This window comes from Anomaloglossus baeobatrachus, chromosome 1 (assembly GCF_048569485.1).
Source record: "Anomaloglossus baeobatrachus isolate aAnoBae1 chromosome 1, aAnoBae1.hap1, whole genome shotgun sequence".
In the NCBI taxonomy this organism is placed as follows: Eukaryota; Metazoa; Chordata; class Amphibia; order Anura; family Aromobatidae; genus Anomaloglossus; species Anomaloglossus baeobatrachus.
This window is the reverse complement of record NC_134353.1, coordinates 25,939,107-25,958,530: the sequence shown is the minus strand read 5'-3', so window position 1 is coordinate 25,958,530 and position 19,424 is coordinate 25,939,107. Positions and strand designations below refer to the sequence as shown.

Sequence of the window (19,424 nt, the reverse complement as noted above, 5' to 3'; positions counted from 1 at the left end):
GCACTAAAAAGTGCGGGAATCTGGTGCCCCACTGTGCACAGTGAGGGGGGAGGAGGATACAGAGTATGCTCCTGCCCTCAGCGCTGACGTTCCGTGCAGCGTCCCGCCCTTACTCCTGACTGGCAGGCCCGGGGGCGGGAATATGCGGCACTAGGCCGCAAAAGCCGGGGACTCGAGTTATAAGCGCGGCCGGCAAACAAGCGCGGCCAGCGCGGTAGTCCCGGCGCACCAACACACCCAGCAGCTGCTGCAGCGTGTATCAAACAGGCGCTCTATGCGCCGTCCCCAAGGGGACAGAGTACCTCAGAGTAGCAGGGCCATGTCCCTGACGATACCCGGGCTCCTGTCCAGCAGATTCCCCAGGGGCTGCGGAGGGAGCGCGGTCCCAGTGCCTGGTGACCGTTTAAGGATCCCACTTCACCCAGAGCCCTGTAAGGGATGGGGAAGGAAAACGGCATGTGGCTCCTGCCTATGTACCCGCAATGGGTACCTCAACCTTAACAGCACCGCCGACTCAAGAGTGGGGTGAGAAGGGAGCATGCCGGGAGCCCTGTAATAGGACCTCTTTTCTTCCATCCAATATAGTCAGCAGCTGCTGCTGACTAAAATGTGGAGCTTGCGTGCATGTGTGCCTCCTTCAACACAAAGCATAAAAACTGATGGGCCCGTGATGCACGGGAGGGTGTATAGCAGAGGGGAGGGGTTACACTTTTTAAAGTGTAATACTTTGTGTGGCCTCCGGAGGCAGAAGCTATACACCCAATTGTCTGGGTCTCCCAATGGAGCGACAAAGAAAACGCCTGTTATTGGACAACGTCCGGGGCTTCTCTTTTGATCGGCCGGTCTGACGTTACCGCACCATAACCGTGTCTAGTAAAAGGTCAACTGCTAGCGATCCAGCAACGGTCATTAAACTTATGGCCGCTGCACAAGATACACCCTGCCAGACAATTTCTACAAAATATGCATGTGAACCTTCCCCTCCTGCAAAATAAATAAATTACAGAACAGATCATTCCGCTATGTGACCTAATTGCGGAAAAGTATATGAGCATAAGCTCACGAAACACGGAGACAACACACGTCTGTGTGCCCCAACCATACCTAGATCATCATCAGGTTCCGGCTTCTCCGGCTGCTTCTTCTCTGGCTCTTCTTTCACCGGGGGGGTGGCTGCAGAGAGAAATCATTCTCATTAAAGAAGTTGTCCAGTTACCAAAACTGATTTTTTTTTTTTTCTGATAAATCTTGCCAATATGTGCCCCTCAACACATCTATTATGTTTTTTCAGCAAAATTACCTTTTATTGTACACTAGCAGCACATCTTCATTGCTGGCTCCAGCTCTGATGGGGTTAATCTCTCCTCTGACTTCCTGTGTTCAGTTCCTACAAGTCCCAGAATTCTTTGTGGCTCTAGGGCGGTGTCTGGCTTATCTAACACACCCATTCTGCTCCCACCCAAACCCTCCTCCCTGCCTCTTCCCTGTGGATGCACTGAGATCAATCATACAGAGACAGCAGCAGCTCTACACAGCCAGGGGAAGAAAGTGTGTGTGTGTATATACAGTGTATGTGTGCGCGTATATACAGTGTGTGTGTGTATATATACAGTGTGTGTGCGTATATACAGTGTATGTGTATGCGTATATACAGTGCGTGTGTGAGTGTGTATGTATATGTCATACTCACCTGTCTGCAGGGTCCCGGTGCCATGCCTGCTTCCAGCCCCTATCCCGGTCCCGCCGCTTCGGCTGTGTGCAGTCTCCCCGGGGCACGTACGAAGCTTGCAGGACCTGGCGGTGGATCACCTGATGCAGTCACCTGACGCATCAGCTGATCGATTCTCGTGGTGTCGCCGGCTTTTTCGCGCCCGGCCGGCTATCAGCTGATCCTGCCGTCAGGGGACTTCATCAGCTGATTACCGGCAGCTGCTGCAGCGATGGGCCAGGATCAGACTCCGCTCCAGGAGCTGCCGGTAATCAGCACAGACGTGAGTATTTTATTTATTATTTTTTTTTTTTGCACTGATGCTTCAGCTGATTGTATAATCGGCTTTTATACAATCAGCTGATGTGTGATGTGATTCACGTAGTTTAACCTGACACATCATCTGATCGCTTTGCCTTCCGGCAAACCGATCAGATGATATTGGATCCTGATTGGACGGCGCGGGACCCTAACCCAGGATTACTGCGGAGGGGGGTTCTTTATTTCAATAAAGATGGAGTCACTAATTGTGTTGTGTTTTATTTCTAATAAAAATATTTTTCTGTGTGTTGTGTTTTTTTTTTATCATTACTAGAAATTCATGGTGGCCATGTCTAATATTGGCGTGACACCATGAATTTCGGGCTTAGGGCTAGCTGATAATATACAGCTAGCCCTAACTCCATTATTACCTAGCTAGCCACCCGGCATCAGGGCAGCTGGAAGAGTTGGATACAGCGCCAGAAGATGGCGCTGCTATGAAAGCGCCATTTTCCGGGGTGGCTGCGGACTGCAATTCGCAATGGGGGTGCCCAGAAAGCTTGGGCACCCTTCACTGTGGATTCCAATCCCCAGCTGCCTAATTGTACCCGGCTGGACACTAAAATTAGGCGAAGCTTACGTCATTTTTTTTTTTCAAATTATTTCATGAAATTCATGAAATTAAAAAAAAAAAAAAAAAGGGCTTCTCTATATTTTTGGTTCCCAGTCGGGTACAAATAGGCAGCTGGGGGTTGGGGGCAGCCCGTACCTGCCTGCTGTACCCGGCTAGCATACAAAAATATGGCGAAGCCCATGTCATTTTTTTTTTCTTTTTGGGTAAAAAACTGCATACAGTCCTGGATGGAGGATGCTGAGCCTTGTAGTTCTGCAGCTGCTGTCTGCTCTCCTGCATACACTAGTGAATGGAGGATGCTGAGCCTTGTAGTTCTGCAGCTGCTGTCTGCTCTCCTGCATACAATGAACATTTTGAATAAGGAAATGACATCAGACCTTTTTTATTTTTTTCATCAACAATCTTTAATGGCATTGTGCACTGATTAAAAACGCAGTGAGCAAAAACGCAGCAAAAAAGGCACCAAATCGCGGCAAAACCGTGACATGCAGCACCGCAGGTGACAGAGCAGAGCAAGTTGGTGACATGCTCTGCTCTGACACATAGTGTGTTGCATGTCACTGTATCCACTCTGGGACTTGTTGTGCAGGTGACCGGATGATACATGTCACTAACTTGCTCCACTCTGTGACTTCTGCTGCATTGTTCCAACTGTATACACTCTCACCTGAACAAGTCTCAGAGTGGGGCAGTTAGTGACATGTATCATCCGGTCACCTGCACAATAAGTCCCAGAGTGGAGAAGAAGGGAATTTTGTTACTTACCGTAAATTCCTTTTCTTCTAGCTCTTATTGAGAGACCCAGACGATTGGGTGTATAGCTACTGCCTCCGGAGGCCACACAAAGCATTACACTAAAAAGTGTAAGGCCCCTCCCCTTCTGGCTATACACCCCCCGTGGGATCACGGGCTGCTCAGTTTTAGTGCTAAAGCAAGAAGGAGGAAAGCCAATAACTGGTTTAAACAAATTCACTCCGAGTAACATCGGAGAACTGAAAACCGTTCAACATGAACAACATGTGTACCCGCAAACAAACCAAAAATCCCGAAGGACAACAGGGCGGGTGCTGGGTCTCCCAATAGGAGCTAGAAGAAAAGGAATTTACGGTAAGTAACAAAATTCCCTTCTTCTTCGGCGCTCTATTGGGAGACCCAGACGATTGGGACGTCCAAAAGCAGTCCCTGGGTGGGTAACAAAATACCTCAAGTTAGAGCTGCAAGACAGCCCTCCTCTACGAGGAGGCCACTGCCGCCTGCAGGACTCTTCTACCTAGGCTGGCGTCCGCCGAAGCATAGGTATGCACCTGATAATGTTTGGTGAAAGTGTGCAAACTCGACCAGGTAGCTGCCTGGCACACTTATTGAGCCGAAGCCTGGTGTCGTAATGCCCAGGACGCACCCACGGCTCTGGTTGAATGGGCCTTCAGCCCTGAAGGAACCGGAAGCCCCGCAGAACGGTAGGCTTCCAGAATTGGTTCTTTGATCCATCGAGCCAGGGTGGCTTTAGAAGCCTGCGACCCCTTGCGCTGGCCAGCGACAAGGACAAAGAGTGCATCAGAGCGGCGCAGGGGCGCCGCGCGGGAAATGTAGATTCTGAGTGCTCTCACCAGATCTAACAAATGTAAATCCTTTTCATACCGGTGAACCGGATGAGGACAAAAGGAAGGTAAGGAGATATCCTGATTAATATGAAACGAGGATACTACCTTAGGGAGAAACTCCTGAATGGGGCGCAGCACTACCTTGTCCTGGTGGACCACCAGGAAGGGAGCCTTGGATGACAGCGCTGCTAGCTCAGACACTCTCCGAAGAGACGTGATCGCTACCAGAAAGGCCACTTTCCGTGATAGTCGAGAGAGTGAAACATCCGTCAGAGAATCGAAAGGCGGCTTCTGGAGAGCAACTAGTACCCTGTTCAGATCCCATGGATCTAACGGCCGCTCGTACGGGGGGACGATATGACAAACCCCCTGCAGGAACGTGCGTACCTGCGGACGTCGTGCTAGACGCTTCTGAAAAAACACCAATAGCGCCGAGATTTGCCCTTTAAGGGAGCCGAGCGACAAGCCCTTTTCCAACCCAGATTGCAGGAAGGAAAGAAAAGTAGGCAATGCCAATGGCCAGGGGGACACTCCTTGTACAGAGCACCAGTAAAAGAAAATCTTCCACTTCCGTGGTAGATCTTAGCAGACGTGGGCTTCATAGCCTGTCTCATGGTGGCAACGACCCCTTGGGATAATCCTGAGGACACTAGGATCTAGGACGCAATGGCCACACAGTAGGTTCAGGGCCGTAGAATTCAGATGGAAAAACGGCCCTTGGGACAGTAAGTCTGGCCGGTCTGGTAGTGCCCACGGTTGACCGACCGTGAGATGCCTGTCGCCAGAGCTCTTTGATCGTCATGAAAACCGGGACCTTGCTGTTGTGCCGATTCGTGAAACCCGTCCGGGTGCAGAGACCATTCTCCTGCGTCCACGCCCTGGTGACTGAGGAAGTCTGCTTCCCAGTTTTCTACGCCCGGGATGTGAACTGCGGATATGGTGTATGCTCTGTCTTCCACCCCTAGCAGAATCCGGCGGACTTCCTGGGAGGCTCGCCGACTGCGTAGTCCGCCTTGGTGGTTGATGTATGCCACCGCTGTGGATTGTCCGACTGAATTCGGATCTGTTTGCCTTCCAGCCACTGCAGGAAGTCTTGCAGGGCAATATACACTGCCCAGAGCTCCAGACAATTGATCTGAAGAGTGGACTCCTCTGAAGAGAGTCCTTGATCGTCTGAGAAAGGGGGACGTTCCTGTGTAGGGACATCGACTTCCCCTCCCATTAGCGAAGAATGTTCTATTGAAGTGGACGCAGATGAAACTGCGTGAAAGGGACTGCCTCTGGATGAGGTGTCTCCTTGAAGGAGAGACTGCACCCCCGTCTGTAGTGACCGCTGTTTGTCCAGTGGAAGCTTCACCATCGCTGAGAGAGTGTGAAACCCCAAGCTAAGATATGCCAGCGATTGGGTTTAACTTTGAAAAGTTGAGGACCCACCCGAAACTCTGGGAAGTCTCCAGCGCCATGTTCAGGCTGTGTTGGCATGCCTCTTAAAAGAGTGCCTTGACAAGTAGATGGTCTAAGTAAGGGATCACAGGGTGACCCTGAGAGTGCGGGAGTGGTCCCACTGCTGCCATGAACTTGGTGAAAACCCGTGGGGCTGTCGCCAGACCGAAGGGTAGGGCTACGAACCGAAGATGCTCGTCTTCAATAACGAATCGTAGCAGACGCCGGTGCTCTGGAGCAATCGGCACGTGGAGATAAGCATCCTGATGTCTATTGATGCTAGGAAATCTCCTTGAGACATTGAGGCAATGACGGAGCGGAGGGATTCCATCCGGAACCGCCTGGTTTTCACGTGCTTGTTGAGCAGTTTAAGGTCCAGAACGGAACGGAAAGAGTCGTCCTATTTTGTCACCCCGACCAGATCGGAGTAAAAAGTGTCTCTTGTTCCTGAGGAGGAACCGGGATTACGACTCCTACTGCCTGCAGAAGAGCCTCGGCTCGGCCGGTGAGGAAGTTTTTGCGACAAACTGTCTCTCACCCCCCGGCCATTGACCTGTGGCAGTTAAATGTCGCTAAAGCGGGGGAGTCTGCCACCGACCGCGGACGCGGAGAGAGAGAGGGCTGAAAGTCATGAGGAAACCGCCTTGGTAGCGGTTCCTCCGGCTGCCTTCTCCGGGCGTGATTGAGCCCGCCAGGAACCTGCGCCCCTCTGAGCCTTTTGAGTCCTGTTGGACGAGGGCAACTGGGACGTGCCCGAGCCTGGGAAGGACCGAAACCTCGACTGTCCCTTCTCCTGATGGGTCTTGTTTGATAGCTGGGGTAAGGAAGAATCCGTACCCTTGGACAGTTGAATGATTTAATCCAACCGCTCACGAAACAGTCTGTCACCAGATAAAGGCAATCTGGTTAAGCACTTTTGTGGAAGCAGCATCTGCTCCAATCCCTTAACACTAGGAGCGTAACAACACGGAGTTGGCGGACGCCACTGACGTACGGCTCGTAGAGTCCAGGACAGCATAAACAGCTTGAGTCGCAATGCCGACATTGCGAGGTGAAGGACGCTACTGCGGCCAAGATGTACATGTGACCGCGTCCCTCTGCGCAATACTAGCTGAAATAGCTTGGAGTGCCTCTATGGCTGCGAATGCCGGGGCAACCGACCCGCCGATAGCTTCATAGACAGATTGCAACCAGAGGGCTATCTGTCTGTCAATGGCATCTTTAAGTGAAGTCCCATCTTCCACTGCAACTATAGATCTAGCCGCAAGCCTGGAGATTGGGGGATCCACCCTTGGAGCGCTTGAGCAAGTCAGGGGGGAAGAGACAACGCGCATCCTCAATACGGTTGGAGAAACGCTTATCGGGATAAGCGTGGTGTTCCTGGACTGCTTCTCTGGAGTCAGAGTGACCAGAAAAGTACTCCATATACGCTTGAGATACCGAAGAAGGGAATTTTGTTACTTACCGTAAATTCCTTTTCTTTTAGCTCTTATTGGGAGACCCAGACGATTGGGTGTATAGCACTGCCTCCGGAGGCCACACAAAGTAATTACACTAAAAAGTGTAAGGCCCCTCCCCTTCTGGCTATACACCCCCAGTGGGATCACTGGCTCACCAGTTTTAGTGCAAAAGCAAGAAGGAGGAAAGCCAATAACTGGTTTAAACAAATTCACTCCGAGTAACATCGGAGAACTGAAAACCGTTCAACATGAACAACATGTGTACCCGCAAACAAACCAAAAATCCCGAAGGACAACAGGGTGGGTGCTGGGTCTCCCAATAAGAGCTAGAAGAAAAGGAATTTACGGTAAGTAACAAAATTCCCTTCTTCTTCGGCGCTCTATTGGGAGACCCAGACGATTGGGACGTCCAAAAGCTGTCCCTGGGTGGGTAAAGAAATACCTCATGTTAGAGCTGCAAGACAGCCCTCCCCTACGGGGAGGCAACTGCCGCCTGCAGGACTCTTCTACCTAGGCTGGCGTCCGCCGAAGCATAGGTATGCACCTGATAATGTTTGGTGAAAGTGTGCAGACTCGACCAGGTAGCTGCCTGGCACACCTGTTGAGCCGTAGCCTGGTGTCGTAATGCCCAGGATGCACCCACGGCTCTGGTAGAATGGGCCTTCAGCCCTGATGGAACCGGAAGCCCAGCAGAACGGTAGGCTTCAAGAATCGGTTCTTTGATCCATCGAGCCAGGGTGGCCTTAGAAGCCTGCGACCCTTTGCGCTTACCAGCGACAAGGACAAAGAGTGCATCCGAACGGCGCAAGGGCGCCGTGCGGGAAATGTAGATTCTGAGTGCTCTCACCAGATCTAACAAATGTAAATCCTTCTCATACCGATGAACTGCATGAGGACAAAAAGAAGGCAAAGAGATATCCTGATTAAGATGAAAAGAGGATACCACCTTCGGGAGAAACTCCTGAATGGGGCGCAGCACTACCTTGTCCTGGTGGAAGACCAGGAAGGGAGCCTTGGATGATAGTGCTGCCAGCTCAGACACTCTCCGAAGAGACGTGATCGCTACCAGAAAAGCCACTTTCTGTGATAGTCTAGAAAGTGAAACCTCCCTCAGAGGCTCGAAGGGCGGCTTCTGGAGGGCAACTAGTACCCTGTTCAGATCCCATGGATCTAACGGCCGCTTGTACGGGGGTACGATATGGCAAACCCCCTGTAGGAACGTGCGCACCTTAGGAAGGCGTGCCAAACGCCTCTGAAAAAAGACGGATAGCGCCGAGACCTGACCTTTAAGGGAGCCGAGCGACAAACCTTTTTCTAACCCAGATTGCAGGAAAGAAAGAAAGGTAGGCAATGCAAATGGCCAGGGAGACACTCCCTGAGCAGAGCACCAGGATAAGAATATCCTCCACGTTCTGTGGTAGATCTTAGCGGACGTGGGCTTCCTAGCCTGTCTCATGGTGGCAACGACCCCTTGGGACAATCCTGAAGACGCTAGAATCCAGGACTCAATGGCCACACAGTCAGGTTCAGGGCCGCAGAATTCCGATGGAAAAACGGCCCTTGGGACAGTAAGTCTGGTCGGTCTGGTAGTGCCCACGGTTGGCCGACCGTGAGCTGCCACAGATCCGGGTACCACGCCCTCCTCGGCCAGTCTGGGGCGACAAGTATGACGCGGCTGCAATCGGATCTGATCTTGCGTAGCACTCTGGGCAAGAGTGCCAGAGGTGGAAACATATAAGGGAGCCGGAACTGCGACCAATCTTGTACTAGGGCGTCTGCCGCCAGCGCTCTTTGATCGCGAGACCGTGCCATGAAGGTTGGGACCTTGTTGTTGTGCCGTGACGCCATTAGGTCGACGTCCGGCACCCCCCAGCGGTGACAGATTTCCTGAAACACGTCTGGGTGAAGGGACCATTCCCCTGCGTCCATGCCCTGGCGACTGAGGAAGTCTGCTTCCCAGTTTTCTACGCCGGGGATGTGAACTGCGGATATGGTGGAGGCTGTGGCCTCCACCCACATCAGAATCCGCCGGACTTCCTGGAAGGCTTGCCGACTGCGTGTCCCCCCTTGGTGGTTGATGTATGCCACCGCTGTGGAGTTGTCCGACTGAATTCGGATCTGCCTTCCTTCCAGCCACTGCTGGAAGGCTAGTAGGGCAAGATACACTGCTCTGATTTCCAGAACATTGATCTGAAGGGTGGACTCCTGCTGGGTCCACGTCCCCTGAGCCCTGTGGTGGAGAAAAACTGCTCCCCAACCTGACAGACTCGCGTCTGTCGTGACCACCGCCCAGGATGGGGGTAGGAAGGATTTTCCCTGTGATAATGAGGTGGGAAGAAGCCACCACTGCAGAGAGTCCTTGGCCGTCTGGGAAAGGGATACTTTCCTGTCCAGGGATGTTGACTTCCCGTCCCATTGGCGGAGAATGTCCCATTGAAGTGGGCGCAGATGAAACTGCGCAAACGGAACCGCTTCCATTGCCGCCACCATCTTCCCGAGGAAGTGCATGAGGCGTCTTAAGGAGTGCGACTGACTTTGAAGGAGAGCCTGCACCCCAGTCTGTAGTGACCTCTGCTTGTCCAGCGGAAGCTTCACTATCGCTGAGAGAGTATGAAACTCCATGCCAAGATACGTTAGTGATTGGGTCGGTGACAGATTTGACTTTGAGAAGTTGATGATCCACCCGAACGTCTGGAGAGTCTCCAGTGCAACAGTCAAGCTGAGTTGGCATGCCTCTTGAGAGGGTGCCTTGACCAGTAGATCGTCCAAGTAAGGGATCACAGAGTGTCCCTGAGAGTGCAAGACTGCTACCACTGCCGCCATGATCTTGGTGAACACCCGTGGGGCTGTCGCTAGACCAAATGGCAGAGCTACGAACTGAAGATGGTCGTCTCCTATCACGAAGCGTAGAAAGCGTTGGTGCTCTGTAGCAATCGGCACGTGGAGATAAGCATCCTTGATGTCTATTGATGCTAGGAATTCTCCTTGAGACATTGAGGCAATGACTGAGCGTAGGGATTCCATCCGGAACCGCCTGGCGTTCACATGCTTGTTGAGCAGTTTTAGGTCCAGAACAGGACGGAATGAGCCGTCCTTTTTTGGCACCACAAAGAGATTGGAGTAAAAACCTTGACCTCGTTCCTGAAGAGGAACAGGGACCACCACTCCTTCTGCTCTTAGAGAATTCACCGCCTGCAGAAGGGCATCTGCTCGGTCGGGATGTGGGGAAGTTCTGAAGAACCGAGGCGGAGGACGAGAACTGAACTCTATCCTGTACCCGTGAGACAAAATGTCTGTTACCCACCGGTCTTTGACCTGTGGCAGCCAAATGTCGCAAAAGCGGGAGAGCCTGCCACCAACCGAGGATGCGGAGGGAGGCGGCCGAAAGTCATGAGGCAGCCGTCTTGGAAGCGGTACCTCCGGTTGCTTTCTTGGGGCGTGAGTGAGTCCGCCAGGAATCAGAGCTCCTTTGCTCTTTCTGAGTCCCTTTGGAGGAGGAGAATTGGGGCTTGCCCGAGCCTCGAAAGGACCGAAACCTTGACTGCCACTTCCTCTGTGGAGGTTTGCTTGATCTGGGCTGGGGTAAGGAGGAGTCCTTACCTTTGGACTGTTTGATGATTTCCGCCAATTGCTCACCAAACAGTCTGTCTCCAGATAATGGCAAGCTGGTTAAACATTTTTTAGAAGCAGAATCTGCTTTCCATTCCTTTAACCACAAGGCTCTGCGCAAAACTACAGAGTTGGCAGATGCCATTGAGGTACGGCTCGTAGAGTCCAGTACCGCATTGATAGCGTAGGTCGCAAACATCTGCGTAGTTAGGGACGCCACTTGCGGCACTGCTGGACGTATGAGAGAGTCCACCTGTGCCAGACCAGCTGAAATAGCTTGGAGCGCCCACACGGCCGCGAATGCTGGAGCAAACGACGCGCCAATAGCTTCATAGACAGATTTCAACCAAAGGTCCATCTGTCTGTCATTGGGATCTTTAAGTGAAGCCCCATCCTCCACTGCAACTATGGATCTAGCTGCAAGCCTGGATATTGGAGGGTCCACTTTTGGACACTGGGTCCAGCGTTTGACCACGTCAGGGGGAAAAGGATACCGTGTATCCTTAAGGCGTCTAGAAAAACGCTTGTCCGGATAAGTATTATGTTTCTGGATGGATTCTCTGAAGTCAGAGTGGTCCAGAAAAGTACTCAATTTACGCTTGGGATACAGGAAATGGAATTTCTCCTGCTGTGCAGCTGCCTCCTCTGCAGAAGGGGCTGGGGGAGAAATATCCAACAGCCTATTGATGGCCGCTATAAGGTCATTTACCATGGCGTCACCATCTGGCGTATCCAAATTGAGTGCGGCGTCAGGACAAGACTCCTGATCACCCACCTCTGAACCCTCATATAGGGACTCTTCTCGCTGAGACCCTGATCCACGTGATGACGTGGAGGGTCTCTCCCAGCGAGCTCGCTTAGGCGGACTGGGACTGTCACCGGAGTCAGAGCCCTCAGCCTGTGATGCCTGGGACCCCCTTGAAGTACGGATTAGTTCCAACTGAGGGGGACCGGGGAACATAGACACAGCAGTGTCTATGGTCTGAGCAACTGGCCTGGACTGCAAGGTTTCCAGGATTTTTGTCATAGTCACAGACATTTTATCAGCAAAGACTGCAAATTCTGTCCCCGTCACCGGGGCAGGGTTCACAGGCGTCTCTGCCTGGGCTACCACCACAGTAGGCTCTGGCTGACGAAGTGCCACTGGGACTGAACATTGCACACAATGAGAGTCGTTGGAGCCTGCTGGTAGATTAGCCCCACATGCTGTACAAGCAGTGTATACAGCCCGTGCCTTGGCACCCTTGCGTTTTGCGGATGACATGCTGTTGTCTCCTCAAGCAATATAGGGTGTACAGCCAAGAAGCGACCTTACAGTGCAGTATTAAATATATCTAGACACAGCAGTGTCTATGTACAGCGACAAATATAACACTGTGGCACTAGTGGGGCTGCACGTATGTGCTGCTTACCGCCCGCTTAGCGCGGGTGTGTGGTCGCCAGAAACCCCTCGCCTGGGTCCCCCAGAGCCTGCGTGCGTTCTCCAGCCAGACTGCATGTGTATAATGGCTGCCGGCGTCCTGGGGAGCTGCAAGCCTGGGGGCGGGCCTAGGGCGTGCACAGAGAAAAAGCGCGAAGCCTGTGTCCTACTGTGCTCAGTGAGAGGGCTGGAGCATGTAAATCGTGCCCCAGCCCTCGGCGCTGCCGATTGAATAACGTCTCTCCCCTACCCTGATTGACAGGGTGGGGGGCGTTAACGAAGCGGAGCTAGGCCGCAGAAAGCCGGGGACTAAAGTTAGAAGCGCCGCCGCCGTAAAAGCGCGGTCGGCGCGACCCCGGCGCACTACAAGTCGCAGCTGCGCCGTCGCTCCAGGGGCGGTCGGCGCGGCGATCCACACACATAAAGTCCCCCAGTAATCTGCGGGGACTATAAGCCCAGCGCACAGCGCTACAGTCCCCGGCGCACTAGCACACCCAGCAAGCCTGGAGAGTGCGTGGCCTGCCATACGGGGACACAGAGTACCTGAAAGTTGCAGGGCCTTGTCCCTGAACGGCACTCCCGCTCCACATCCAGCAGGTTCTATGGGTCTGTGGATGGAGCCCGGCCTCAGGGCTTGGTGGCCGGTAAGATCCCACTTCCTCAGAGCCCCTCAGGGGGATGGGGAAGGAAAACAGCATGTGGGCTCCAGCCTCCGTACCCGCAATGGGTACCTCAACCTTACAAACCACAAGTGGGGTAAGAAGGGAGCATGCTGGGGGCCCTAGTATGGGCCCTCTTTTCTTCCATCCGATATAGTCAGCAGCTACTGCTGACTAAACAGTGGAGCTATGCGTGGATGTCTGACCTCCTTCGCACAAAGCAGAAAACTGGTGAGCCAGTGATCCCACTGGGGGTGTATAGCCAGAAGGGGAGGGGCCTTACACTTTTTAGTGTAATTACTTTGTGTGGCCTCCGGAGGCAGTGCTATACACCCAATCGTCTGGGTCTCCCAATAGAGCGCCGAAGAAATAGGGATTTCTTCTGCTGTGAAGCTGACCCCTCCACTGGAGGAGTTGAGGGAGAAATACCCAACCTTCCATTGATGGACGCTATAAGATTATTCACTATAGCGTCACCATCCGGTGTATCCGGATTGAGAGCGGTCTCAGGATCAGAGTCCTGAACAGCTACGTCTGCATCATCATACAGAGAGTACTGTGATGAAGTCGAGGGCCGTTCTTAGGGAGCTCGCTTAGGCCGTCTGGGACTGTCGTCCGTGTCAGAGCCTGCACCCTGGGATGCATGGGACCCTCCTGGAGCCATGATTTGTTTCGAAATCAGGGTGGCCAGGGGCATTGAATCAACATTGCCCAAGGTCTGTCTGGACTGCAAAGTCTGTAAGATGTTAGTCATAGTCACAGACAATATATCAGCGGAAACTGCAACTCCGTCCCTGTCCCTGGACAGGGATCACAGGTGGTTCTTTTGGCCACCTGTAGCAGAGACCCCGTTGAGTAATTGCACACACTGGGGGTCCTGGAACAGTATCGCATGCAGTACAAGCAGCATAGAAAGCCTGTGCCTTGGCACCCATGCTTTTTTTTGCTGTTGCTGTCTAGCCATCTAGGAGCATTAGCCAAGAATAGCGACCGTACAGTGCAATGTATAGCATACAAGCATGAAGTACAATAAACACTTCAGCACATGCAGTACAAGGAGCATAGAAAGCCTGTGCCTTGGCACCTTTGCTTTTCTGCTGCCGTTGTCTAGTTATTCAGGAGCATTAGCCAAGAAAAGCGACATACAGTGAATGTATAGCATACAAGCATGAAAATAACCACTGCAGCACATGCAATCCAAGCAGCATTGAAAGCTTGTGCCTTAGCACCCTTGCTTTTCTGCTGCTGTTGTCTAGTCATCAAGGAGCATTAGCCAAGAATAGCGACATGCAGTGAATGTACAAGCATGAAAATAAACTCTGCAGTACATGCAATCCAAGCAGCATTGAAAGCTTGTGCCTTAGCACCATTGCTGTTTGCTGCCGCTGTCTAGCCATCTAGGCGGGTAGACAGCCAAGAATAGCCCTTACAGTGCAATGTAAAGCATACAAGCATAAAGGACACATGACACTGCAGCACATGCAAGACAAGCAGCATATAGAGTCTGTGCTTTAGCACCCCTGATCTTTTGCTGCTGTTTCTAGGTCTGCATCCTGAATAGCGACCGTACAAAAGTACAACAGGACACTTCGGCATTAGTGGGTCAGCACTTTAGTTGCCGCTTACCGCCCGCACAAAAGCGGGTGTGTGGCGCCGGAATCCTGTGCTGGTAGCTCAGCGCTTGTCTCCGTTTTCCCGCTCTGCGTGCCGGAATGGCTGCCGGCGTCCAGAGGAGAGGGGCGGGCCGAGGGCGTGCCCGAGACAAGAGCGGGAACCCGGCGCCCACTGTGTCTAGTGAAGGGGGCTGGAGAATGCAAATAAGGCTCCAGCCCTCGGCGCTGCTATAGAACAGCGTCTCTCCCTTTCCCTGAGTGACAGGGTGGGGGCGGGAACGAAGCGGCGCTAGGCCGCAAAAGCCGGGGACTAAAGTTAGAAGCGCCGCCGCCGTAAAAGCGCGGTCGGCGCGTCCCCGGCGCACTACAAGTCGCAGCTGCGCCGCCGCTCCAGGGGCGGTCGGCGCGGCGGTCCCCACACGTAAAGTCCCCCAGTAATCTGCAGGGACTATAAGCCCAGCGCACAGCGCTACAGTCCCCGGCGCACTAGCACACCCAGCAAGCCTGGAGTGTGCGTGGCCTGCCATACGGGGACACAGAGTACCTGAAAGTTGCAGGGCCTTGTCCCTGAACGGCACTCCCGCTCCACATCCAGCAGGTTCTATGGGTCTGTGGATGGAGCCCGGCCTCAGGGCTTGGTGGCCGGAAAGATCCCACTTCCTCAGAGCCCCTCAGGGGGATGGGGAAGGAAAACAGCATGTGGGCTCCAGCCTCCGTACCAGCAATAGGTACCTCAACCTTACAAACCGCAAGTGGGGTGAGAAGGGAGCATGCTGGGGGCCCTAGTATGGGCCCTCTTTTCTTCCATCCGATATAGTCAGCAGCTACTGCTGACTAAACAGTGGAGCTTATGCATGGATGTGTGCCTCCTTCGCACAAAGCTTGAAAACTGAGCAGCCCGTGATCCCACGGGGGGTGTATAGCCAGAAGGGGAGGGGCCTTACACTTTTTAGTGTAATGCTTTGTGTGGCCTCCGGAGGCAGTAGCTATACACCCAATCGTCTGGGTCTCCCAATAGAGCGCCGAAGAAAGATAGTGACATGCAGCACACTACGTGTCAGAGCAGAGCATGTCACTGTCTCCACTCTGGGACTTGTTGTGCAGGTGACCGGATGATACATGTCACTAACTGCCCCACTCTGTAATTTCTGCTGCATAGTACCAACTGTATACACTCTCACCTGCACAACAAGTCCCATAGTGGAGACAGTTAAGTGACATGTAGCATCCGGTCACCTGCACTATAAGTGCCAGAGTGGAGAAAGATAGGTGACATGCAGCACACTATGTCAGAGCAGAGCATGTCACTGTCTCCACTCCGCTGACCTCACAGCCCGTACACGCTGCGATGGATGCAGGGGGACACAGAACAAGTAATCGGCCGACACTGGAGTCATCTGATTACTTGGGATGAATTGAGCAGTAAAATGCTCTGGTGCTCGATGGGCGAAGCCCATGCCGATTTTTTTTAAAAAAAATTCATTAAAAATAAAAAAACAAAAAAATCACAGTTTGTGGGCTCCCGCTGCATTTTCTATTGCTAAGGCTAACCAAAGAAGCTACTGGCTGCTAGCCCCCGCTGCTTGGTGTTACTTTCACTGGCAATAGAAATGCAGGGAAGCATTTTTTTTTTTTTATAAAGGTTTTTCCCTGAAAACTTTTTTAGGAAAATGACGTGGGCTTCGCCATATTTTTGTATGCTAGCCAGGTACAGCAGGCAGCTACGGGCTGCCCCCAACCCCCAGCTGCCTAGTTGTACCCGGCTGGGAACCAAAAATATAGAGATGCCATTTTTTTCATGAATTTCATGAAATAATTAAAAAAAAAAAAAAAAATGATGTGGGCTTCACCAAATTTTTGAGTCCAGCCAGGTACAACTAGGCAGCTGGGGATTGGAATCCACAGTGCAGGGTGCCCAAACTTTCTGGGCCCCCCACTGCGAATTGCAGTCCACAGCTGCCCCAGAAATAAGAATTATTCTTACCGATAATTCGGTTTCTAGGACCTTCCACGACAGCATAGGAGGTTGTCTCTCCACGCCCTAATTGGGACAGGAAGTTCAAGAGGTTTAAAAGGGCCCTCCCACATCCCACAGCCAGTGTCTTACAAAGAATCCATAGCATATGAGAAGTACCACACATTCAGGAATATATGAATACAAAGGGGAGGGAATTACCTGCTGTCGTGGAAGGTCCTAGAAACCGAATTATCGGTAAGAATAATTCTTATTTCTCTAGTCCCTTCCACGACAGCATAGGAGGAATACCAAAGAATTGATACCTAGGGGGGGACCACAGCCTGCAGGACCCTCCTGCCAAAGGCCAAATCCCTGTTGGAATCCAGATCCAACCGATAATGCTTCGTGAAAGTATGGAGCGAAGACCACGTAGCCGCCTTGCAGATCTGCTCAGGGGAGGCCCCTGCCCGTTCAGCGCAGGAGACAGAGGTAGCCCTGGTGGAGTGCGCCGTGAATCCAGTAGGTGGAGAGAGATGCTGAGCGAGGTAGGCATCTCTAATTGCCCGTACAATCCAGTTGGCGACGGTACTCTTAGCCACCTTCTTGCCCTTATTGCGGCCAAAGGGCTGGATGAACAGGTTAGAATCAAGGCGCCAAGAAGCAGTAACCTCCAGGTAGTGCAACACTATCCGACGGACATCCAAAGAATGAAACACTTCCTCACCCGGAGTCCGAGGATTCTGACAGAAGGAAGGCAGGACGATGGACTGAGAACGGTGAAAATCCGAAACCACCTTGGGAAGGAAGGAAGGGTCCAGCTGAAAAACAATGCTGTTATCTCTGATGGTCAGGTAAGGTTCCCTAATAGACAAAGCCTGAAGTTCTCCGACTCTGCGAGCAGACGTAATAGCCACAAGAAAAGCAGTCTTGTGAGAAAGAGAACGAATGTTACAAGAGCACAGAGGTTCAAACGGTGACTGAGATAGTCCGGTAAGGACCACATTGAGATCCCAGCGAGGCGTCAGGACCCTCTGACGTGGACAGAGCCTACTAGCGGACACAAAGAACCGACGGATCCAACGATGATCTGCCAGAGCCGTGTCAAAGACAGCACTGAGGGCGGACACCTGAACCTTCAGGGTGCTAGGCCGAAGGCCTAAGTCCAATCCACTCTGGAGGAAGTCTAGAATCTGTGCAATATTAGGCCGAAGTGGGTCAGGAGGCCAAGAACCACACCAGGAGGAAAATCTCTTCCAGATTTTGTTGTAAATACTATTAGTCACAGGTTTACGGTTCTTCTGTAGGGTAGCCACAACTTTGTCAGAAAGCCGTTGGGCCTTTAGTGCCCGGGCCTCAGAAGCCAGGCAGCCAAGTTGAGTTTCTGGGGAGCCGGATGGAAAATCGGACCCTGTGACAGTAAGCTGGGGTCCGAACCTAATAGGACTGGCCCGTCGATTCCTAGCGTCAAGACCAGGCTGTACCAACTCCTCCGGGGCCACAGCGGGGCTACCAGTATAGTTGGGACCCCCTCGTCTCTGATCTTCCTCAGGGCCCTTGCGAGAAGAGGAAGAGGGGGAAACGCGTAAGCGAGGCGAAAGGACCACTTCTGGCAGAAAGCGTCTACCCCTAACGCCTCGTCCCGTGGGTTCAGGGAGAAATATGTTGCGACCTTGCGATTCCCTGCCGAAGCAAAGAGGTCCACCTCCGGAGCACCCCACCTTGCCACCAGAGAGCAGAACACCGCCTGATCCAGACTCCATTCCCCCGGATTAACATCCTGACGACTCAGGAAATCCGCCTGAAGATTTAGGGAGCCCTTCAGATGGACCGCAGAGAGGGAGAGCAGAGATTGTTCCGCCCATTGAAAGATTCGGGAGGACACTGACTTCAGGGCGCCTGAGCGTGTACTGCCCTGATGGCGGAGATGTGCCACTGTTGTGATATTGTCTGAATACACCAGGACGTGAGAGTCCCGGACGAGGTCCTGAGCCGCAAGGAGGGCTTCCCTGACTTCCCTGAGCTCCCGGTAGTTGGAGGATTGGGAGCTGACGTAAGGACTCCAGACCCCTTGAAATGGGGAGTTTGCCACCATTGCCCCCCATCCTCGTAGGCTGGCATCTGTGGTCAGTGTAACTAGGGGTGTCTGAGTCCAGGCAACCCCCACCTGCAGGTTGGTGGGACGCAGCCACCAGAGAAGGGATGAGGAGACGGACCCCGAGAGGCGAAACCGTCTGTTTAGGGATGACGGGAGTCTGTCCCAATGTGCCAGGATATGATCCTGGAGACACCGAGAATGGGCCTGAGCCCACCTGACTGAGGGAATGCAGGACGTCATGGAACCCAGAGCTGACATAGCCGCTCGAAGCGTCGGGCGAGCCTGCCTGCGAAGCTTTGATATTTTGGCTAACAGAGCTACCCTGTGGCCTTCTGGGAGAAAAGATGCCTGTCTGTCGGAGTCCAGCAGCACTCCGAGAAACTGCCGAGTGGGGGAGGGGGTTAACTGTGATTTTTTGAGATTGGGAATCCATCCCAGGGACCGAAGGATTTCCAAAGACCTTTCCACATGGCTCCGGAGGGTTGGAGCAGATGGAGCCATGAGAAGAAAGTCGTCCAAATATGGAACCAGACAGATACCCTGCAATCTTATGAAGGCGACCACCTCTGCCATGATCTTTGAAAAGATCCTTGGAGCCGAGGAGATCCCGAAGGGAAGTACATTGAATTGGAAATGAAGCACTTCCTCCCCGTGTAGCACCGCAAACCTGAGGTATTGCCTGTGCCCCGGATGGACGGGTACATGGAAGTAGGCGTCTTTCAGATCTATAGAGGCCATCTGGTGGTGTAGACCTATCAGGGGAATAGCTGATTTTACTGACTCCATCTTGAACCGCCGGTACCTGACCTGACGGTTTAGACGTTTTAAATTGATAATTATTCGGACGTCGCCAGACGGCTTCTTGACAAGGAAGAGGCGGGAGTAGTGTCCTATCCCTTCTTCCTGACTCGGGACTGGGGAAACGACCCCCGAGTGCATTAGCTCTATAATCTTTGAGTACAAT

The 19,424-nt window shown here is 52.7% G+C and overlaps 1 protein-coding gene across 2 annotated transcripts in view; it reads right to left on the bottom strand.

Moving 5' to 3' along the window:
* Positions 1 to 19,424, bottom strand: part of ZNF638 (zinc finger protein 638) — a 423,199-nt gene that overhangs the window by 169,825 nt on the left and 233,950 nt on the right. For both annotated transcript variants that reach the window (XM_075346112.1, XM_075346120.1), the window contains exon 11: positions 1,105 to 1,173. In XM_075346112.1, coding sequence (XP_075202227.1) covers positions 1,105 to 1,173 — 69 coding nt within the window. The remainder of the gene's footprint in view (positions 1 to 1,104; positions 1,174 to 19,424) is intronic.